Source organism: Littorina saxatilis, linkage group LG8 (genome assembly GCF_037325665.1).
Source record: "Littorina saxatilis isolate snail1 linkage group LG8, US_GU_Lsax_2.0, whole genome shotgun sequence".
NCBI classification, from domain to species: domain Eukaryota; kingdom Metazoa; phylum Mollusca; class Gastropoda; order Littorinimorpha; family Littorinidae; genus Littorina; species Littorina saxatilis.
This window is the reverse complement of record NC_090252.1, coordinates 45887460-45911772: the sequence shown is the minus strand read 5'-3', so window position 1 is coordinate 45911772 and position 24313 is coordinate 45887460. Positions and strand designations below refer to the sequence as shown.

The 24313-nt window shown below is 44.6% G+C and overlaps 1 protein-coding gene across 1 annotated transcript; it reads right to left on the bottom strand.

Moving 5' to 3' along the window:
- Positions 1-37: 37 nt before the first annotated feature.
- On the bottom strand, positions 38-24313 carry LOC138974683 (protein capicua homolog). Its single transcript, XM_070347403.1, has 16 exons — positions 24293-24313; positions 23020-23202; positions 19788-19935; positions 17203-17384; positions 15680-15911; positions 15209-15351; positions 14414-14689; positions 10303-11136; positions 9176-9358; positions 6619-6753; positions 5812-5973; positions 4627-4829; positions 4256-4374; positions 3249-3476; positions 663-842; positions 38-45 (listed from the first exon to the last, which is right to left on the bottom strand). The coding sequence occupies exons 1-16, from the start codon at positions 24311-24313 to the stop codon at positions 38-40; spliced, it is 3237 nt and encodes a 1078-aa protein (XP_070203504.1).

Genomic DNA, 24313 nt, shown 5'->3' with positions numbered 1-24313 from the left:
GGTGCACGCAAACATTCTGTCTAGAGTAGACACAGACTCAAGACCCTTGTGCCAGTAAACATGAATACACTTTGTTTGTTTGTTGGTCATTTGTATTTGTATTTGAACAGCACTTAGAAACGGCACCTTCGTCTTTAAATCTTGACTAGATAATACAGATGCTAGAAAAAACACTACCACATTAAAAAAAACAAATCATAACTAAAATAGCAATAAACTCTGTTTCCAGACAAAGAATTCAATGAAAAAAAAAGGGCGGGGATGTAGCTCAGTCGGTAGCGTGCTGGATTTGTATCCAGTTGGCCGCTGTCAGCGTGAGTTCGTCCCCACGTTCGGCGAGAGATTTATTTCTCAGAGTCAACTTTGTGTGCAGACTCTCCTCGGTGTCCGAACACCCCCCGTGTGTACACGCAAGCACAAGACCAAGTGCGCATGAAAAAGATCCTGTAATCCATGTCAGAGTTCGGTGGGTTATAGAAACACGAAAATACCCAGCATGCTTCCTCCGAAAGCGGCGTATGGCTGCCTAAATGGCGGGGGTAAAAACGGTCATACACGTAAAAGCCGTGGGAGTTTCAGCCCATGAACGAACAAATAAACAAATAAAAAAAAAAAGGAAAAAGAGTTTAACGATTTTTTTTTATAAAAGGGTTCATCATTACCAGGACTCTGAGGCGGTCGCTGAAGACTTTCGGTTGCCACGGGGACATGTGCGATGGTGGCCTTCACTTTGGTAGGCTTGGTCTGGAAGTTGGGGCTGCTGACGTATCCGATCTCCCCTTTGCTCTCGCCCCCGGTCTGCATGAACAGGTTGTTGCTGGGCGGCTTCAGGTTGATTATACCTGGTGCAGCGATAGAGAACATGGTCAGCTCGTTTCGTTTTCACCACTACAAGGTGCAACCAATACAGCGGAACCCCCTTTTTTTGGACCCCCCAATTGAGAGAAATTCAAGTTTTACAACCTTACGGCAAAGCCATTAGGGGCATGTTCCCGGGTGTTAACCGGACTTTAGATAAGATACGACGGGCGCAGTGGCGTGGTGGTAAGACGTCGGCCTCCTAATCGGGAGGTCGTGAGTTCGAATCCCGGTCGCTGCCGCCTGGTGGGTTAAGAGTGGAGATTTTTCCGATCTCCCAGGTCAACTTATCTAGTGACTTAACCCCCTTCAAGTGTACACGCAAGCACAAGACCAAGTGCACACGGAAAAGATCCTGTAATCCATGTCGGAGTTCGGTGGGTTATGGAAACACGAAAATATCCAGCATGCCTACTCAACGAAAGCGGAGTCAAGCTGACTATGCTCTCAGAGTATAGTTTGGGAAACCCAAATGGGCAAACAAGCTCACACGTAACCAGAACATTCTGGAACGCTGAAGAAGAAGATAAGATAAACGGGTGTGTGCGTGTTTAGGTGGTACAGCAGTCCCTCTCGTGAACGGACACCCTTGGGCCATAGCAAAACTGTCCGTACATTGCAGGTGTCCGGTCACGGGAGGGGTGACCACACCACCCCCTCCCCCATACACTCACACAGAGACACACAAACAACAGGATTGAGTCTATGCTAATCACTTCTTGTGGCTACTAAACAATAACAATAAACTCCTAATACTTCTTTAAACGTTCTGTAACAAGAAGGGCAAAGCCCATACGACTCACATGCTTGACCTTGACCTTTACATGACCTGACCTTGACCTTCAGGGTCAAATAACTAAACCTAGCAATGACATCATCCACTAAGAACTGCTTTACACATTTTTCCTACCAAAATACATGTGACCTTGACCCAAGCTCAAGGTCATCCAAGGTCATGCAACACAAAGCTGTTAATTCAAGACATAGGAAGTACAATGGTGCTTATTGGCTCTTTCTACCATGAGATATGGTCACTTTTAGTGGTTCACTACCTTATTTTGGTCACATTTCATAAGGGTCAAAGTGACCTTGACCTTGATCATATGTGACCAAATGTGTCTCATGATGAAAGCATAACATGTGCCCCACATAATTTTTAAGTTTGAAACAGTTATCTTCCATAGTTCAGGGTCAAGGTCACTTCAAAATATGTATATAATCCAACTTTGAAGAGCTCCTGTGACCTTGACCTTGAAGCAAGGTAAACCAAACTGGTATCAAAAGATGGTGCTTACTTTGCCCTATATATCATATATAGGTGAGGTATTCAATCTCAAACACTTCAGAGAAAATGGGGAAAATGTGAAATCAAACCCAGTTCCTCAAATAGAAGTTTGAAAAAGCGAAAAAATTCTAAATATTTTAAATATCAAATCATCAAAAAGCTAAAGTAGCTGCTTCTGTCTTTAAAGGTCCTTGTCTACATTTTTATACCGAAATCGCCATTTGACCATTAGAATGCAGAGACTATTATCTACAAATATCAACAATACACCCCCTTTCGATCAGGAAAGACGAAGCCAGTGTAGCCGTTTGAAAATTCATTGTAGTATTCCAGCGTAGTACTCATAGTAGGATATCCTTATTTGGAAAATGCCAAGCGCAAAACTCCTCTCAAATCCCGTGGATTTCGTGCGTTTAAAAAAAAGCGTGGACAGCGCTCCAGTGTCAAACTGTTGCTGCACTTGTTTGGGCGTGGCTATAAGCATAGTGACATGAATTTGATTGGTCCGTATTTTTAGGCAAAGCACATGTTCTCAGCAAACAGAAAACAAAATATTGGAAGCGTGAGTCACGCTACCCAAAAATAAAATCTTTTTTTACATATATTTTTTTTTCTATTACTTTTTTCCCCATGGTTCATTCATCATCTGACATAACTTTTTAGCGAAATCTAACCATAAGATTATTGAAAAAAAGCAAAAATGAAGACGACCACCTTTAAGGGCAGAGATGGCACGGAAATTAGGCTTTGTTACTTTGGCAAGCTTTTCAAGCTTTGTCTGAAGGTTCTTCATAAAAATCGTCAGAACAACTTTTTTTGTCCTTAAAAATGATATTTGAATGAATTATACTTTGAAAATAATCACTTTATTGCAAGAAAAAGGTTGACAATGACAAAATGACATCGCATAATGATTCAATGGTGTTCTAAGTACCTACAAATGCTAAGAACCCAAAACACGTTTTCGGACAAAAAATTCCGTGCTACCGCAATGGTCCAAATGAATATTGTGAGCATCCTCCTACCCAATGTCAACACCCCCCCCCCCCCTCCACAAATCCCCCTCCACAAATCCCCCCCCCCCATCCCCCCCCACCCCCCTCACCTTGATAGGTCTTGGGACTGGCTCGCAGGGCGTGCTGCTGGTGTGGCTGAGGGCTGTGCCCTTTCTGCATGGCGGCGGTCAGCTTGGGTGCCAGGCTGGGCTGTTGCTGGTGCTGTAGGTGGTGTTGGTGTTGTTGTTGCTGTTGTTGGCCCTGCGAGGTGATTGTGAGGGCCGGGCTGATGCAGGCAGGGGAGCGAACTTGCTGTGGTTGAATCAGCACTTGTTGGCCTGAGCGAGACAAAAGTCAATATTAAAGGGGTATTCAAAACAATGTATTGCATGAACTTGCTGTGGTTGAATCAGCACTTGGCCTGAGCGAAACAAAAGTCAATATTAAAGCGGTGTTTTTCTTTTTCTACTTCTGCGTTGATTGGCTGAAACTCCTATGTACACTCGTTGTTTTTGCACAAGTGCGTTTTTATATGTATGATTGTTTTTACCCCGCCATTTAGGCAACCACACACAGAGCGGTATTCAAAACAATGTATTGTATGAACTTGTTGTGGTTGAATCAGCACTTGTTGTCCTGAGCAATACAAAAAGTCAATATTTAAGCGGTATCCAAAAAATTGCATTTTATGAGATCAACATCAGGATCTGAGAAACAAAAGGAAGGAAGTAAGCGCTCTTAATTTTTGTTTGTTTGTTTGCTAGCACTAACCCCATAATGCCAGACGCCAGGCGGAGCAGCCACTAGATTGCCAATTTTAAAGTCTTAGGTATGACCCGGCCGGGGTTCGAACCCACGACCTCCCGATCACGGGGCGGACGCCTTACCACTAGGCCAACCGTGCCGGTAGCGCTCTTAATGCATACGACATGAGTAATAGAGTGAGTAAGCATAGCCACAGTGAAAAAGTTAACAAAATGTTCACAACCTGACTGAAAGTATAAGTATGTTTTACATCTGAAACAAATCTACAACACACCCATTTTCATTTTCCTCTCTTTAATCAAGAAGAAGAGATAAAATAATTGTAATGAATTAAAACGCAGTCGAATCTTACCTTGCATGATGGGGACATAGTGGGACACCACTCCCTGCATGGTTTCCATCTTGTTGCTAGGTGACGGGCTCGTTGCTATTGAGACGGTGGCACCACTCACTTGAGGCATGAAACTGAACCTGTCATGAGAAACGTTATAACAAATGTCAGATATTGGCACTTCCTTTTTACTTGGTTTTGAACTCATGAATACGACCAAATTCTTATCGCATTCTTAAAAGTTAGACTTTCGAAGACTTTAAGTTTGCAGAGTTGACTCCCAACAGTACCAGACATTATTCCTTGGTTACTCTAACATTTCTGTTATTGTTGTATTTTGTGTGTGTGTGTGTGTGTGTGTGTGTGTGTGTGTGTTATATAAAAGTTGCTACCTCTGCATCTGGGTAGTGGGCAAGATGACTCGCTGTGGCTGCTGCTGTATTTGCGCCGTGATGGCTCCGCTGGACTGCTGCTGCAGCTGCGCTGTGATGGACTGCTGCGACTGCAGCACTGCGGGAGACTGGAGGGGGAGGGCTTGTGGTTGACCCATCGCCAGCGACACCACCGGCTGAGCCATCGACCCCGATATCTGCAGCTGAAAAGGAAGAGAGTGGTCAGAACAATGGAACCTCCCTTTCAAGACGCCAAATTTAAGAATTGCAGCTTGGTACAAAGCAGTACCACAACCCGTCAGGCAATGTCTCACGTTTACAGCACCAGGCTTTCGTTATTGCAACCAAAAGTTACACCTGCAAGAACTTTTTTCCACTGCAAGTGCAAGTCCATATTTCTGTTGTTCATATGCAGCCTTGTAGGTGACAAACTCTCTTTGCAGCCATTTAAACTAACTCATCTCCATTCCCACTTCTCAGTCAACTTTCCTCCTCTACTCATATTTGACCTTTCTTCTTCTTCTTCTGCGTTCGTGGGCTGAAACTCCCACGTACACTCGTGTGTGTTATTTGCACAAGTGGAATTTTCCTTGTATGACCGTTTTTTACCCCGCCATTTAGGCAGCCATACGCCGTTTTCGGAGGAAGCATGCTGGGTATTTTCGTGTTTCTATAACCCACCGAACTCTGACATGGATTACAGGATCTTTTTCGTGCGCACTTGGTCTTGTGCTTGCGTGTACACACGGGGGTGTTCGGACACCGAGGAGAGTCTGCACACAAAGTTGACTCTGAGAAATAAATCTCTCGCCGAACGTAGGGACGAACTCACGCTGACAGCGGCCAACTGGATACAAATCCAGCGCGCTACCGACTGAGCTACATCCCCGCCCGATTTGACCTTTCAAATAGATACTTTTGACTAAATTAATGAACAGAACACAACAACAACAAATTTCTTATTAATTAAATTTTCACTTGGCATCTTCTTCTTCGTTCATGGGCTGAAACTCCCACGTTCACTCATGTTTTTTGCACGAGTGGGTTTTTACGCGTATGACCGATTTTACCCCCCCTTTCAGGCAGCCATACGCCGCTTTCAAGGGATCACTCGGCATCAAAAAGCCCCTTCTGTTGAGGACGCAATTTTCCAACTACAATCCCCAATGCCGAACATGTACTAACCTGCTGGGGTTGAGCCATAGCAACGACAGCGGGGGACTGCTGCATGGCAACAAACTGCGTGACCATGGCGACGGCCTGTTGTTGCTGTGGTTGTAGTTGCTGCGGTTTGCTGGCGGTGTTGAGGACGGTCTGACCAGGGCCCCCCTGCTGTGTGGTCAGCACCTGAAACACACACACACCTTATACGCTGCACGGCTCTGTGAAAGTCACAGGGGCAAAGGAAATCCAGTGAGATTACATTTAATCTTCTTCTTCTTCGTCCATGGGCTGAAACTCCCACGTTCACTCATGTTTTAGCATGAGTAGGTTTTTACGTGTATGACCGGTTTTTCTGTGCGCACTCAGTCTTGTACTTGCGTGTTCACACAAAGGGGGATAAGGCACTAGCAGGTCTGCACATAAGTTGACCTGGGAGATCCAAAAAATCTCCAACCTTAACCCACCAGGCGGCCGCGGCAGGGATTCGAACACACGACCTTCCGATTAAGAGGCCGATGTCTTACCACTACGCCCATCACATTTAATCAAAAAGAGGACAGAACAGAAAACCAGATTTGGTATGTTCTTCATCAATATTTTGGCAGCGATAAACTGCCTTCTTCAGGATGGTATGAAGAAAGTACGGAATGAGATTACATGTATAATTTTTGGTAAGAAACAAAGTTTGTGGGTGAAGGTATCGGGTGGGGTTGCTGGTAAACTTCCTAGATCAGACTGATATTTAGTCAAAATGTCACATTTCGCAGAAATCTGCAAAATCACGGAGATTTGGATTGCTTGCCTAAAACAAGAGCAAAGGTCGCTGACCTTGCGAATATTGCCGGCGGGGGAGATCTGGATCTTGCCGGAAACAGGCAGTCCCTGGGGCGCCACAACCCCCCCGCCAGGCAGCGCCATCTGTAGCACGTTGTGCATCTTGTCGCCCTGGGGACTGGCCTGTACCTGCACATAATAATAATAATAATAATCAAAATTAAGGAGAAGTGCAATGCCTTGGTGCTGAATACTGCCCGCAAAAGACAAATCCTCACTCTCTCTCTCTCTCTTTTACACACACACACACATACACATGCGCACACAATTTTATGTAGCGCAAGTCCAGATTCACAGCGCCAAGCGTTTTACAATACCAATAAACACCTCACACACACACACACACACACACACTCACACACACACACACACACACACACACGATATACAAATCATGACATTAGAAAATACAAGCAAACTAACTCATAATAGCGATAAAAACAAGCACACAGTCAATAACAACGACAACAAAATTCAGCAAGAAAGCTTTTGCACACAAGAAATTCTGTCTTTCAGCTTTTCACCCAGCAGCCTTCTAAGTCTCAAAGGTGCATTTTTATTTTAAGACCTTTTTAAGACCCTGATTTAAGATTTCCTCCTCCTTAACACCTTGGTTTTTTTCTCCAGATTTTCTGTTCATGACCTCTGTAAATTTACATCCAATTTAAGACTCCCTCCTTTGCAAGACTTGATTTTCTCAGATATTTGAACGTCTTGTAAGGGGGCTTCCACCGTTTTATAACTATTATCATCATTACCTGTACTGAGGGCAGGATGTATTTGACCAGGGTGAGTTGCTGGGCACTATTATTACAGCAGACTTCCACTAACTCGCGGTCCACTAAATCGCGAATTCGGCTATATCGCGGAGACCTCTTGGACCCCGAAAAAAACAGGACCAACCTTACAAAATAACCGCGTTTTTCTCTGACTCAGAAGAGAACGCGGTTTCTTCCCTTTAATTGGACCCCAAACTGCATAGCGAATCGGATATATCGCGATCAAAAATCTTTGGACCCCAAAGACCGCGAGTTAGTGGAAGTCTGCTGTATCATCATTACCTGTACTGAGGGCAGAATGTATTTGACGTGGGTGGGTTGCTGGGCACTATTATTATCATCATTACCCGTACTGAGGGCAGGATGTATCTGACGTGGGTGGGTTGCTGGGCACTATAATTATCATCATTACCCGTACTGAGGGCAGGATGTATCCGACGTGGGTGGGTTGCTGGGCACTATTATTATCATCATTACCCATACTGAGGGCAGGATGTATCCGACGTGGGTGGGTTGCTGGGCACTATTATTATCATCATTACCCGTACTGAGGGCAGGATGTATCTGACGTGGGTGGGTTGCTGGGCACTATTATTATCATCATTACCCGTACTGAGGGCAGGATGTATCCGACGTGGGTGGGTTGCTGGGCACTATTATTATCATCATTACCCGTACTGAGGGCAGGATGTATCTGACGTGGGTGGGTTGCTGGGCACTATTATTATCATCATTACCCGTACTGAGGGCAGTATGTATCTGACGTGGGTGGGTTGCTGGGCACTATAATTATCATCATTACCCGTACTGAGGGCAGGATGTATCCGACGTGGGTGGGTTGCTGGGCACTATTATTATCATTATTACCTGTACTGAGATCTGACGTGGGTGGGTTGCTGGGCACCATTATTATCATCATTACCTGTACTGAGGGCAGGATGTATCCGACGTGGGTGGGTTGCTGGGCACTATTATTATCATCATTACCTGTACTGAGGGCAGGATGTATCTGACGTGGGTGGGTTGCTGGGCACTATTATTATCATAATTACCCGTACTGAGGGCAGGATGTATCTGACGTGGGTGGGTTGCTGGGCACTATTCAATCTGATCAGTCATCGCTCAACGGCTATCGCCAGTTATCTCTCTGACCGGACGCTACAGTCCTACGCGAATCTATCAAAACAAAAATACAGAGTTATCTCCCATATGTTTTTCGCGAGCACTGATCTAAATTTGAGATCAGTGTTCGCGAGACGAAAATGATTGCAGATTGGCCGACTTCAACAGTGATCTCCGTTCTGTTCCTCACAGTTATGATAAAGACATCGTTCTAAGGTCAAAACAAGTCGAAATTTTGGGACTGCTGCCGGAAGGATACCGTAATATATGGTTTCATCACTGTCAACTGGTTACAGAAAAAATCGTCTGCTCCAGTGAGCGCCGAAACCAAACGGTTGATTATCACGTGACACTTTTGCCATATTTAGAGTTGTTTGCACAGTATATACAGCCGCGAAAAATAGCTCGCTTGAAACTGTCTTACATATCAATTCCTTTGTAATTTAAAAATTACAAAACACCATGAAAAATCATTATCGACGATCGCGAATCTGCTTATATCAATAATACATTACAAAAAGCTCTAAATATGTAAAAAAAAATCGGTTTCCTTGCCAGACTAGGAAACTCAAGGCATCCTGTCAGGGAGAGAATGAGCCGAACTCATTTTGACCTGAGATCAGGATGGGCACTATTATTATCATTATTACCTGTACTGAGGGCAGGATGTATCTGACGTGGGTGGGTTGCTGGGACGGGGCGATGCTCAGTGTCTGCGTGGGGGCGTTATGCGGCTGCTGGTGTTGCTGCTGTACAGCGGGGTTGGTCTTCAGCACCAGGTTGGTCACCAGTTGTGCTGGTTGTGCTGACACCGCTGCTGGCACCGCCTGCACCTGAAACATTACAAGGACGTGTGAACCTAAACTGTAAAGTGCACAGCACCACCTGTACCTAAACTGTAAGTGCAACTCGTTGCCTGCACCTGAGACATTACAAGTACATGTGAACCTGGGACACTGTCTGCACCTAAAACATTACAAGGACATGTGAACCTAAAAAGTTAGGTAACACACCACCTGCACCTGAAACATTACCATGGGTGGGGAGCCCAAAATGTTGCCAGGACTGAACATTTTGGAAGGCCGGGGTCCAGGGGCCGTTAAGGCTCCGGCGGGGTGCAGGGGCAGCGCCCTTGCTGGGGGGTCTAGGGGGGCAAATGTTTTTCTGCCACATCACTGAAGGTCTCTGAATTCCTGCAAGTGGGGTATATAAAGTTGTGGGTGAGCAGGGTTTTCAAATAGATAGCAACTAAGATGCCACATTCGCCAGGATGACATGACATAGCTGCTCCCTACATGTCACTCAATTTGGTTTTGGTGAAAGGTAGTTGACCTTCTGTTCACAGAACGGAGTGTAAACAACAGCTGCCAGGGATTAACAAAAAAAGTATAATAAAAAAAAATTTTTAAAAAAATTCTTCCTGGGACGGAAATCTATCAGGGACGGAAGAAATCCCACCCCTGCATTACAAGTACATGGGAACCTAAACCGTAAGTGCAAATGAAATAAACAGAAAGTACTCACGCACCTAAACTGAAACATTGCAAGTACAGGTAATATACGAATTCAGGAAATAACTGTCAGATTATAATCGATAAAATACTGAAAATGTTCGGTTAACGCCATTTCTGGGTGAACACTTAGTTCGTGTTTCTGGAGAAAACAGATGCTGAATCAGTCTTTCTGTGTAGGGTTCCCGAAAGAAAACTATTAAGCACATTTTCAGCAATGAGAGGGCTCTCTAGCATGAACAATCCACACAGATACGATTTCATACCTTCTGAGCCTGGTTAGCGTTCTGAGGTGGAGCGATGTTCCTCAAGGTCGTCATAAACCCTTGCGAGTTCATCGTCGTGTGAACGCTTGCATTCCCAGGATGCATCTTCGACCCCTGACCCGCCGCAGTTGCGACCGACAACCCTGAGGCGTTGAGAACTGTCATGCCACCGTACTGGCTCCCCGGCTGCAAGACGATCGTTCCCACGTTGGGCGCCTGTGGGTTGGGAAGGATGGCAGGCTGCATGCTGATGCTACTCATGGAAGCCGCCCGGCCAGCTTTTGACGCTGCGTTGGGAATCATGGATTGGATGGCGGAGTTGATTGGCTTGGAGGCGATGGGGATGGGGGTGGAGATGGGTTTGGTGGTGGTGGCGAACGTCGGGGTCAGCGGAGTCCCCGAGACCTGTCCGGCGCACGAAACCAGCTGTGGCGCCGTCGCCACGATTTGAACCATCGCTGACGATACCGCCTTCCCCAGAATGTGTCCCTGCTGCACAGTCACTTGCTGCTGCTGGTGCTGAATCTGTTGCTGCTGCTGCTGTTTCTGAAAGTTGCTGCTGCTACGTCCTTTAGAGATCTTGCCGAAGATGGGACCGTTCTTGTTGCCCTGGCCGAGCTGGGTCTGCGTGTCGGAGGCCACGATCTGCTGGTGGCGGTCCTGGGTGATGCTGATGTTGTGGATGGTCATCTGACCCATCTTCATGCCCGGCTGCTGGACACACACTCGCCCGCTATTGATGGATGTTGCAATGGAAACCGGGACGCCTCCGGCAGCCGTGGCGAGGGCTCCAGGCACGGAGGAAGTGGAGAAGGACATGGGCCGGAATTCCATCTGAATGATAAATTAGGCAGAATGATAACTTAGACAGGATGCTAAATTAGTCAAAATGCTAAATTTGGCAGAATGATAAATGAGGCAGAATTCCATCTGAATAAAAATGAGGGAGGAGAGTGTCAAACGTAAACATTTTTATTGACTGATTGGTTGATTCCAGGTTCTCTTTATTTGTACTTTGAAACCAAGAGGGTCATTCAGTACTAGTCAAAAAGGATGAAAGAAGACTTTGCAAATCCAAAACAAGGCAAGGATGAGAGTTGTCTTGTTTTTCTCAGCCTTGAATTAAAAGAAGAAAAGGCAAGGATTCACATGCGAGAAATGTTTCTTCTTCAGTTACTGCACTTAATTCAACTACAACCACGTCCTTTTTACATTTAGTCAAGTTTTGACTAAATGTTTTAACATAGAGGGGGGAATCGAGACGAGGGTCGTGGTGTGTGTGTGTGTGTGTGTGTATGTCTGTGTGTGTGTGTCTGTGTGTGTGTCTGTGTGTGTGTCTGTGTGTGTGTGTGTGTGTGTGTCTGTGTGTCTGTGTGTGTAGAGCGATTCAGAGTAAACTACTGGACCGATCTTTATGAAATTTTTCATGAGAGTTCCTGGGTATGATATCCCCAGACGGTTTTTTTCATTTTTTCGATAAATGTCTTTGATGACGTCATATCCGGCATTTTGTAAAAGTTGAGGCGGCACTGTCACACCCTCATTTTTCAATCAAATTGATTGACATTTTGGCAAAGCAATGTTCGACGAAGGCCGGACTTTGGTATTGCATTTTAGCTTGGAGGCTTAAAATTTAATTAATGACTTTGGTCATTAAAAATCTGAAAATTGTAATTAAAATGATTTTTTTATAAAACAATCCAAAATTACGTTTATCGTATTCTTCAGCATTTTCTGATTCCAAAAACATATAAATATGTTACATTCGGATTAAAAACCAGCTCTGAAAATTAAAAATATAAAAATTATGATCAAAATTAAATTTCCAAAATCGATTTAAAAACAATTTCATCTTATTCCTTGTCCGTTCCTGATTCTGAAAACATATAGATATGATATGTTTGGATTAAAAACACGTTCAGAGAGTTAAAAAGAATAGAGATATAGAAAAGCGTGCTATCCTCCTCAGCGCAACCGCTACCGCGTTTTTCTGGATTGTTAATTTCACTGCCTTTGCCACGAGCGGTGGACAGACGATGCTACGAAGGTACGGTCTTGCAGAAAAAATGCAATGCGTTCAGTTTCATTCTGTGAGTTTGACTGAGCTTGACTAAATGTTGTATTTTCGCCTTACGCGACTTGTTTCAATATTAAACTTTTTTTTTTTTTTCATTTTTTTTTTTCAATATTAAACTTGAATAAAGTGGAACCCCACTTCAGTGTTGTTGCCAGGCCTCGGTCTTTGACGCATTCCTTTCTGATCTGACGCATCGGACCCAGCCTTGTCCGGTCGATGGACCAATAGTTTTTACGTTTTGGAGGTCAACTGACCGATACATATTCGTACAAGGCGGACAAGGTCTGCAATGAATGGAATGGGAGTTGCAAAGTCGAAAAACAAACCCCGATCGAAATGCTCATGTTCGCTACGAGTGAAAATGCATTCGGTGCCGAGTTCGTGTTTGTCGTCATTGACACTCGAGGCTGCGTTTACGGAAATACCCGATCCAGCTGGTGTACCTATTTACCGAAAACGGCGCAAACAGCGGAAAGTTCATCAATATAATACTACGGCATGGTAATGCGAAGATCAGGCAGGATCCCTACATTCGCACACCGGTGACTATATTGGAAAGGGTAGGCCAGGAATGTCAGGCTCTTTCTCCTCGCAAAGTTTATGAACAATTAAAACTAGGAAGCGACATCAAAGCAATGCCAAAGGACTTGAAACAGGTTCAGAATAAGAAGGATAGGGAAAAACGCAAATAGCCTGAAAATGTTGCCCAAAAAAAAGTTGCTAAAATTGCAACAAAGTATGGCGGTACAATTTGGACCTGTTTTTTTTTTTTAAAGCCAGGACATTTGGACCTATTGTTGTTTTTTTAGGGATGTCCAAATGACCTATTGTCTTCTTAGGCTGGCAACAACACTGCCACTTTCAAGATCCCCAATGGACGGTTCTGGTGAGGTTATGCCCCTTCTTTCTTTCGGCTGGTAACTGGCGCCACCTCGCGGCAAGATCACAGGAGTTGTCTCGCGTTATCACCCCAGAAGCCCTCATTCCAGACTCTCTCCATTTCAAGACCCTGTTTTCTCGACTTCTTGTTCACAACCTCTGTCATTTTACCCCCATTTTAAGACTCACTCCTTTATAAGACCCTGTTTTCTCGACTTCTTGTTCACAACCTCTGTCATTTTACCCCCATTTTAAGACTCCCTCCTTTTTAAGACCCTGTTTTCTCAGACTTCTTGTTCACAACCTCTGTCATTTTACCCCCATTTTAAGACTCCCTCCTTTTTAAGACCCTGTTTTCTCAGACTTCTTGTTCACAACCTCTGTCATTTTACCCCCATTTTAAGACTCCCTCCTTTTTAAGACCCTGTTTTCTCGACTTCTTGTTCACAACCTCTGTCATTTTACCCCCATTTTAAGACTCCCTCCTTTTTCACTAAGACTTGATTTTCTCCTGTTTTTGTCTACCCCCGAGGTCTTCAATCAATCAATCAATCAATCAATGAGGCTTATATTGCGCATATTCCGTGGGTACAGTTCTAGGCGCTCTGCAGTGATGCCGTGTGAGATGAAATTTTATACGGCCAGTAGATTGCAGCCATGTCGGCGCATATTTACCTTTCACGGCCTTATTCCAAGTCACACGGATATGGTAGACAATTATTAACTGTGCCTAAGCAATTTTGCCAGGAAAGACCCTTTTGTCAATCGTGGGATCTTTAACGTGCACACCCAATGTAGTATACACGGGGGGTGGTTCGGACACCGAAGAGAGTCTGCACACAAAGTTGACTCTGTGAAATAAATTTCCGCCGAACCTGGGATCGAACTCGCGCTGACAGCGGCCAACTGAATACAAATCCAGCGCGCTACCAACTGAGCTATATCCCCGCCCCGTCTTCATAAGGGAGGTTCCACGGTACTAAGGCTAGTCTAAAGCCTCTCCTTAACTGGGCAAAGTCCACTATGCCAATAATACTTCAGGAAGCTGGCGTCAGGAAGCTTTAGCCCTGAGTTTTCAGTAAAAAAACTTCGCAAAGTCAACTTCGGATTCAATAAAAGACTGCCTCAATAGGAAGACTATTCTTACGCCCTCACCTTCTCTTCCAATGAAACGTGGATGTTCTCCTCCGACCCGCCCATAGGCTGGTCTTTGAGCTTGGCGCGGAACACAGCGCCCTTGGGCTGAAAGCTGGACCCTGTGCTGGACGGTCGGGGAACTTCCGAGGGGTCCACTACGGCCTGTCTGACCGCTGCGGCCAGTGTGGAATTTCTGTGCGCCTCGCTCTCGCTGGTGATCATGTGGTGGTTGGCGTGGGAGTGTGGCAGTCGCTTGATGGGCTGGGGGCGATAGGCGATGTCTGCTGCTGACACCTTGAAGGGAAGACGACAATGGTGATGATGATGAAGACAATAATGATGCAATCAGGAAGGGAAAAATAAACGAAACTGCGGACAAAAATGAGAGAATCTGAATCAAATGAAGCACAGCACCCCTTTAAGATCCGAGAAACAAAGGGATGTAAGCGCTCTAAATGAACAAGACGTGCCTGTCATAGACAGATAACAAGAGTGGGACCCCTCTTTTAAGATTTAAGCCGTCCCCCTTTCAAGAACTAGATTTTTCAGCTTTTTGGTTCATAACGTCTGTAAATTTACCATCAACTAAAGACCAGGTTTTCTCAGATTTTCTCAGTTTTGAAAAGCTTTTCTATGTCTTCTCTACGCTCTCTCCATCCATAGCTGCCAACCTTCTGAAGTCAAAATCCAGGAGCCAGGGGGTCCGTTTAGTCTTGAATATGAGCAGGGAGAAGTTGTAAAATTCGGGAGATTCCCGGAAAATCCGGGAGGGTTGGCAGCTCTCTACAATGTGATTCCATTATATGCACTCACCATCTTCATGACAGGGGAGAATCGTTGCTGGGGGAAGGCCTTGTTCTCAATCAGCACGCTGTCCTCTGTCTCGCTGTCCGTCGCGCTGTCCGACACGTGCTCCTTGCAGTTCAAATCTATCCCCCCCGTGTCGCTGTTGTTGTCTGCAAACGACAACCCCATTACAGTTCAGAGACATCCTGTTTGCTGCCGCGCGGGCAGAGAAAATGTTTCCTCTTTATCTTCACCGCGCTGGCAGCAAAACCCTCATGCGGAGGTGTTTTCAGACAGGCCAGACACGGGTTGTCCCGGAGGTAATTATTGTTTTCATCCTATCTTTTCTTGCTGGTCCCGACGCTTGTTCCTTCTTCCAGTATGCTCTCACGCCGCCCCATCCCAGCACTCACTGCAACATCCACCCCTGAACTTTGTTCCGCATCTTCCATCTTCTTTCTCACCCATTTACAATCCACGTAACATTCCTCTACTCACCATCATCCTCACAGATGACCATCTTCTCATCGTCGCTGTCGTCTTCGTCTCCTTTGGAGCGTGACGTTCGATACGCTTGGTGCGGCAAGGGCTGGGGCTTAATTATGCCGCTTGACCCCGGGAGGTCGCGAGGGGGAGCTGAGGAGGGGGGCAAACTCTGTGTGGCCGGAGGGAGGGAGGAGTGGGGAGGGGGAAGACAGCTGTCCGAGGCCAATCTTTCCCTTGTGAGTGGCTGAAAGAATAACAATTTTGTGTAAAGGTTAGTGCAAGCCTACAGGTATACTGTTTAAGTACAACTAAAGTACCTTTAAGTGCTGTTCACATGGCAGATTTTCTACCAACTTTCCCCTAACTTTCAAGTGATTTTAGTCCGCAAAAATTGGGGAAAAGTTGGTTGAAAGTCTGCCATGTGAATGGCACTTTAGGAAACGCTCGGCAACATTCAAGCCCAAGCACAAACTGTGTAACTGCATAGATAACTGCACATATAACTGAAAGAACATCAGCTTCGGGATGAAAACATTTTCAAATCCTTATCACTCAGGAAATGAAGTTGAACGTTCATCACGTCTCTCGTTCCCAGTCTGTTCTCCTGAAACTGCGAATAGTTCTATTCAAAACCTGACACTGTCTTCATTTCGGTCCAAAGAAACATTCTGTTATGTAACTACATGAATCATAGCCATAGACACAAATCTTAGCTCTGAAATATTCCCCACCCCCCCCTCAAGTACTCACAGTAAAAGTACCCTCTACAAAAAATCAAAGTTCTGAGCGACTACAGCAATGTAAATGAAAAAAATACATTCTCCTCCTAAAAGACCCATACAAGACATCATCTTTTGAAAGGGGGTCGCGTGGCACAGGTGGTAGAGCACTGGACTTGTTATCCAAAGGTTCGAATCCAGGCCGGGACAGAAACGGGTCAACTTTATGTTCCGACTCAGAGACAGTGTCCATGTCCCAACCCGTAACACCTCATATGGCACGTAAAAGACCCCAGTCATGCTAGCTGCAAACACCTTCTTCTTCCTCTTCTTCTGCGTTCGTGGACTGAAACTCCCACGTACACTCGTGTTTTTTTGCACGAGTGGAATTTTACGTGTATGACCGTTTTTTACCCCGCCATTTAGGCAGCCATACGCCGTTTTCGGAGGAAGCATGCTGGGTATTTTCGTGTTTCTATAACCCACCGAACTCTGACATGGATTACAGGATCTTTTTCGTGCGCACTTGGTCTTGTGCTTGCGTGTACACACGGGGGTGTTCGGACACCGAGGAGAGTCTGCACACAAAGTTGACTCTGAGAAATAAATCTCTCGCCGAACGTGGGGACGAACTCACGCTGACAGCGGCCAACTGGATACAAATCCAGCGCGCTACCGACTGAGCTACATCCCCGCCCGCTGCAAACACCAAAGTTGTTAGCTTTTCTCTGGGAGGAAGCGACCCGAATTTCCAAAGGATTATAAAGTAAAGTAAAGTTATTGAGATGAAATTAAATGAATTTATCGCACACCAACCTGAGACAGACTGGAGGGGTCGCGTTTGATGAAGGCTTTAGTGGGAACAAACGCGCTGCCCTCATCCTCGCGGGGAAAAGCCGAGAGGCTGTGGGAGCGCATCCCTGATAGCGGCAGTGGATCGTCAAAGAGCGGATCGTCGATGCTGTGCTGCTTCACCAGACGAGGACTGTCCAGTTTTTCTGAAAAAGATAGATTTGTAGAAAGTTAGAGTTGGCATGATTTTTGAAAGTGTTCGCTGGGTATGTGTGAATATATAGTGTGAATAGCATATATGAACATTGTGTGAACAGTACATGTGGTGATTTTTGTCCGTATGGTTAATTGTTTTATGTAGGTTGTACATTTAATTGTTCTATTCTGTATACATGTATGTTCTTCTGTAAAGGGCCTGGAGACATAGGTTAGGCACTTAAAAATGTCCAGTTATTATTATTATTATTATTAGCAGGGAAGCTTATACACTCAACCTTGAGGTCACATGTCGCATGTTTGGAGAAAACATAACTAGTCGAAACTTCCAAGTACTTGCCACATACTTTCTTTCTTTCTTTGGTGTTTAACGTCATTTTCAACCACGAAGGTTATATCGCGACGGGGGAAGGGGGGAGATGGGATAGAGCCACTTGTCAATTGTTTCTTGTTCACAAAAGCACTAATCAAAACTTTGCTCCAGGGGCTTGCAACGTAGTACAATGTATTACCTTACTGGGAGAATGCAAGTTTCCAGTACAAAGGACTTAACATTTCTTACATACTGCTTGACTAAAATCTTTACAACAAGAAGAGCAAACGCTCGATCGAGTCACTTTCGCAGTTCTGAATATTATATGAGGCATCAGATGGACAGGAAGAAATTGCTATTCACAACACAATGAGTCACGTTCACATAAAATTTGAGCCCGGTCACTTTTATAGTTTCCGAGAAAAGCCCAACGTTAAGTTGTGTGTTGCCGAACAGAAAAGGCTAGTTATCTCCCTTGTTTTTCTGATAACGTTCGTAAAAGGCTACAGATGTAAATACTTTGATGTAAAGAATAATCCTACAAAGTTTCAATCACATCCGATGAACTTTGTCAAAGATATAAAATGTCTAATTTTTCCTTTGACGCTGACCTGTGACCTTGAAAAAGGTCAAAGGTCAACGAAACCATCGTTAAAGTGTAGAGGTCATTGGAGGTCACGACTAAACAAAATATGAGCCCGATCGCTTTGATAGTTTCCGAGAAAAGTCCAACGTTAAGGTGGTGTCTACGGACGGCCGGGCCGGCCGGCCGGACAGACTAACACTGACCGATTACATAGAGTCACTTTTTCTCAAGTGACTCAAAAATGGACTATATTCTATACAAGAAACACTTAACAAGGGTAAAAAGAGAAACAGAATTCGTTAGTCGCCTCTTACGACATGCTGGGGAGCATCGGGTAAATTCTTCCCCCTAACCCGCGGGGGGTTTCCAAGTACTTGCCACATACAGTAGAACTTCCATTTTTAGACACCCCCCCCCCCCCCCCCCCCCCCCCCTTTTAAGACAGATCTGTACTCGTCCGATTTCCTGCTCGTAACCTCAGTTCTTCTTCATCTTCGGTCATGGACTTAGACTCCCACGTACACTCGTGTTTTTGCACGAGTGGAATTTTACGTGTATGACCGTTTTTACCCCAACATTAAGGCAGCCATACGCCGCTTTCGGAGGAAGCATGCTGGGTATTTTCGTGTTTCTATAACCCACCGAACTCTGACATGGATTACAGGATCTTTTCCATGCGCACTTGGTCTTGTGCTTGCGTGTACACACGAAGGGGGATAAGCCACTAGCAGGTCTGCACATAAGTTGACCTGGGAGATCGAAAAAATCTCCACACTTAACCTGCCAGGCGGCCGCGGCCGGGATTCGAACCCTCGACCTTTTTTTTTTTAATTCTCTTTATTTATATAGCGCCTTATCTTAAGTTCAAAGCGCTTCCGATTAAGAGGCAGACGTCTTACCACCCCGCCACAGCGCCCGTCGTAACCTCAGTAAATTGACACTCTGTTTTAAGACCTGATCTTTGGAGGTCTTTAAAAAAAAAAAGAGGGAGGGGGGAGGGGGATGGGGGGTGAGGTTCCACTGTATCATTACATTGGTAAAAAGGGAAAGGAATGGAGATAGGCAAGGTGTGAAGATGAGGGGGTAAGGAGAGAGAAACTCTCTTTCTCTCTCACGCACACATACGCACAAATGCATGCATGCACACACACACAAATACCAACAAACACACATACCCCAATAAACACACACACAAACCCCAACACTCACACTCACACAAACACCAACAAACACACACCCCAATAAACACACACACAAACCCCAACACTCACACACATACACACATACACACACACAAATGCACACACACACACCAACAAGCACACATACCCCAATAAACACACACACAGACATACCCCCAACACACACACAAATGCACACACATACCCCAATAAACACACACACAGACATACCCCCAAAACTCACACACACACACAGACATACCCCCTACACACACATACACACACACAAGCACACACACAAACACTCCCGCACCAGGTGTATCAGGATCGAGAATGTTGTCAGTGGACCCCAGCTGACTGTCGCGCTGCTGTTTCAAGGTGGTAGCGATGGTGGACGAGCGCTTGCGGTCCTTGGAGCACCACTTCCAGTCTGGATGGGCCTTGAAATGAGCCTCCTTCACCTGAACGACACACACACCAACAGGTGAACACAATGGTGATGACCTTCTTGACCAGGTAACATGCACAAGTCACCAGTCAAGTTCTTTATTTTTTAAAAGAAAAGAATATGATGGATAAGGTAAGGAAACAACATGCAAAATCTTTTAAGAAAAACTCAGTGTTAAAGTAAAAAAGATCGCTGGGAAAATAATAATAATGACAATCCATATAGCACTAACCACAAAGAAATAAAACAAGTCGCTTAAGGCGAAATTACTACATTTAGTCAAGCTGTGGAACTCACAGAATGAAACTGAACGTAGTCCGCCGCTAGTGCAAAAGGCAGTGAAAGTGACGAGCCTGTTTGGCGCGGTAGCGATTGCGCTGTGCTTCATAGCACGCTTTACTGTACCTCTCTTCGTTTTAACTTTCTGAGCGTGGTTTTAATCCAAACATATCATATCTATATGTTTTTGGAATCAGGAACCGACAAGGAATAAGATGAAATAGTTTTTAAAACGATTTCGGAAATTTTGATCATAATTTTTATATTTTTAATTTTCAGAGCTTGTTTTTAATCCAAATATAACATATGTATATGTTTTTGGAATCAGAAAATGACGAAGAATAAGATGAAATTGTTTTTGGATCGTTTAATAAAAAAATTAATTTTAATTAAAAGTTTCCGATTTTTAATGACCAGACTCACTCATTAGTTTTTAAGCCACCAAGCTGAAATGCAATACCAAACCCCGGCCTTTGTCGAAGATTGCTTTGCCAAAATTTCAATCAATTTAATGGAAAAATGAGGGTGTGACAGTGCCACCTCAACTTTTACAAAAAGCCGGATATGACGTCATCAAAGGTATTTATCGAAAAAATGAAAAAAACGTCCGGGGATATCATACCCAGGAACTCTCATGTCAAATTTCTTAAAGATCGGCCCAGTAGTTTAGTCTGAATCGCTCTACACACACACACAGACAGACAGACAGACAGACAGACACACACATACACCACGACCCTCGTCTCGATTCCCCCCTCTATGTTAAAACATTTAGTTAAAACTTGACTAAATGTAAAAACACAAGAAAGGTAGGTTGTTGGAACGTTTAACACTATCGTGACTAGCATTGCCACGGCGTTAACGTCCTGCCTGCCCAAGCTTGCCACCAAGAAACTTCCCAAAAAACAGTAACTGTAAAGAAATCTGTCTAGCAAGCTTGAATTAAGTCCAATCACCACCAAATTTTGTGTACTAATTAAAAAATGGATGCCCAGTTCAGTCGTGCTATTTATAAGTTTGTCACGCGATTTGTTTTAGCAAAGGGGGGGGTGAAAGGGGGGGTGAAAGGGGGGTGAAAGGGGGATAATTTGTGTTTTTTAACGTTTTTTTGTGTGTGTTTTCTTTTCCACTGCTTTTTTAAAAGTTATTTTTTAACAGAAAGTATTATAAATAATTTTATAACCAAACAAGGTGTAAAACCTATGAATTAGCTGAAATATTGTTAAAATTCTACACAGAAATAAGGAGACAGTACAAAGAAACAAGAAGGGCAAAGCCCATACGACTCACATGCTTGACCTCAAATAACTAAACCTAGCAATGACATCATACACTAAGAACTGCTTTAAACATTTTTCCTACCCAAGGTCAAGGTCATCCAAGGTCATGCAACACAAAGCTGTTAATTCAAGACATAGGAAGTACAATGGTGCTTATTGGCCCTTTCTACCATGAGATATGGTCACTTTTAGTGGTTCACTACCTTATTTTGGTCACATTTCATAAGGGTCAAAGTGACCTTGACCTTGATCATATGTGACCAAATGTGTCTCATGATGAAAGCATAACATGTGCCCCACATAATGTTTAAGTTTGAAACAGTTATCTTCCATAGTTCAGGGTCAAGGTCACTTCAAAATATGTATACAATCCAACTTTGAAGAGCTCCTGTGACCTTGACCTTGAAGCAAGGTAAACCAAACTGGTATCAAAAGATGGGGCTTACTTTGCCCTATATATCATATATAGGTGAGGTATTCAATCTCAAAAACTTCAGAGAAAATGGGGAAAATGTGAAAAATAGCTGGTTTTTAGACAACATTTATGGCCCCTGCGACCTTGACCTTGAAGCAAGGTCAAGATGCTATGTATGTTTTTTGGGGCCTTGTCATCATACACCATCTTGCCAAATTTGGTACTGATAGACTGAATAGTATCCAAGAAATATCCAACGTTAAAGTTTTCCGGACGGCCGGCCGGCCGGACGGACGGACGGACGGACGACTCGGGTGAGTACATAGACTCACTTTTGCTTCGCATGTGAGTCAAAAACAAGCAAATCACGCATTCACTCACAGCATCCTGACTCAAATGAAACAAAACTGTGACACTCACCAAATGATGTCTAGGTAATCCATATTGAATATAAGTCACATTTTCACAACAAAGTCCCAACTGTACACCTATGAACATTTCCAAAAGGATTAGGCTCCAGCCATCCATTGTTATCAGTGCTGCCACGCCCCCCTTGCAACTACACATTCAAAGATTCATGCAGTACCACCCTAACACGTGTAGTTTGCCGACTCATACTAGCAGCTACAACAGGACTGTTTCTTCCTCAATATCACTGCTATTATCGCTTTCTTGAGGCGAAAACAACACGTCGGAATCATGATCTACAGCGTCCTCAAGATCCAACATCCGGAGAATCTCCTCCCGTGACAAGGCTCGCCTTCGATTCATTTTTTTTCTCGAAAAAACCGCACAAACCAGGCTAATTTTACATATGGCTTAAGGGCACACCAAGTGTGTCAAGGGAAACAACTCAATTTACTGCAAGCTTCAAAAACCGGGAAGCAATCACGAGTCGTGTACCTTGTATGTCTAATACTAAAATAGTCACTTCCCGTCCGTGGGCGTTGCAGCGCTATTACTAATATAGTCACCTCCCGTCGCGAAAGTGTTAAACGTTTTCTTGTTTTTTTTTATTCGGAATTTTGGAACGTTGGCAGTCTCTTTGTTTTTGGATTTACTATACTAACCACAAAACGTTTATACTCTGCGCTTTGCATATTAACAAAGAAACGACAGTTACCTTGGAAGCCAGATCATAGTAGAGCTGTTTCTGCTTGGGCTCGAGCGCGTACCACCATTCGCCGAGGATCTTGCTGACGGTACGGTTGTCCTGGTTGGGGTGCCGCTGGTGGACCATGGCGCGGTGTCGCTTGCTGAAGATCATGAAGGCGTTCATTGGGCGACGGATGTGGTCCTTGTCCTTCTGCAGGCAAGGATAAGGATAAGGATAAGAATGAGATTTTATATACAGGGCCTTGCATTGGGAAAAGTGAGTTCAGCTTACAAAGGCGGGGGTCTGGGTGGCGCAGGAGGCCCCCAGTGGGGTCCCCTGGTGGGGGTTCGGGGGGGCTATTTGAAGATTTTTTGGAGATTTTTAACCTAAAATGACCCTCCCCCAAGAAGATTGAGCAACTAAATTATGCCTTCACCAACAAGCAAAACACAGACAGAAAACAAGAAAACTGACAATCTTGTGTTATTTGTAAAAGTGCCATTCCCACTTCCAGGAATACCTGGATTCTTTGTCACTGAATGGCTGACCACATTCAACAATGTCGCTTCGAGACATTATTTCAAGTCTAGAGCCACAAAACACCGGCACAAAGCATGCTCGCACGATGCCAGAGGAAGTGCGTGCTCAAGCAAACTGTCAAACCGATTGAGAATTGAACCGAACGGCACACAAAACGAAAGCTGGGACTGTTTGGGTTTACCGTTTGGGAATAACAGGTTTTTGCATTTCGGCGTACACCAAATCGAGTTCCGCGTACTGGAGATGTTATTTCGGCGTAAAGTACGCTGAACGGCTTACAATGCTAGGCCCTGTATATAGTCCTGTGAGGTTACCCTCATGGAAATTCGGGTTGCTTTCTCTCAGAACAGCGCTACCCTTTTTTTGGTCCTTTTTCCTGCATACGTGTATTCATCTTTCCAAGCCTCGAGACTTTCGCTGTTAACTTGGGTTCTTTATCGTGCGCATGTGTGCACATGGGGGTATTCAGACACCTAGAAGAGTCTTGTCAATAACTGAACCCGAAGTCGACTTTGCAAACTCTTTTTACCAAACATGTAGTGCTTAAGCTTCTTGCAGCAAGCTTCGTTAAGTCACCTTCGCCCAATTAATGACAGGCTTTAACCCTTTACTTGGCACAACGCCCGAAAACGTCCGTACTGCTTTTGGGCAAAACGCCCCAAAGCGTCCGCGATCACTCGTGTATTTCCGTCAGCTCTCACGAACAAAGTTTCCGTACAAATCTCGCGAGATCTCGCAGGAAGTTCAGGCTAAAGCCAACCCACGTGCCTGTGCCCGCCAT

What these genes read in the sequence shown, in the direction of transcription:
- LOC138974683 (XM_070347403.1), bottom strand. Translation starts at nt 24,313, where the DNA reads ATGGCGGGCACAGGCACGTGG. An exon ending in GGTCATCTGTGAGGATGATG is followed by an intron (nt 15,352 to 15,679) that starts GTGAGTAGAGGA and finishes TGTCGTTTGCAG; the next exon opens with ACAACAACAGCGACACGGGG. An exon ending in CCCACTACCCAGATGCAGAG is followed by an intron (nt 4,375 to 4,626) that starts GTAGCAACTTTT and finishes TTCTCATGACAG; the next exon opens with GTTCAGTTTCATGCCTCAAG.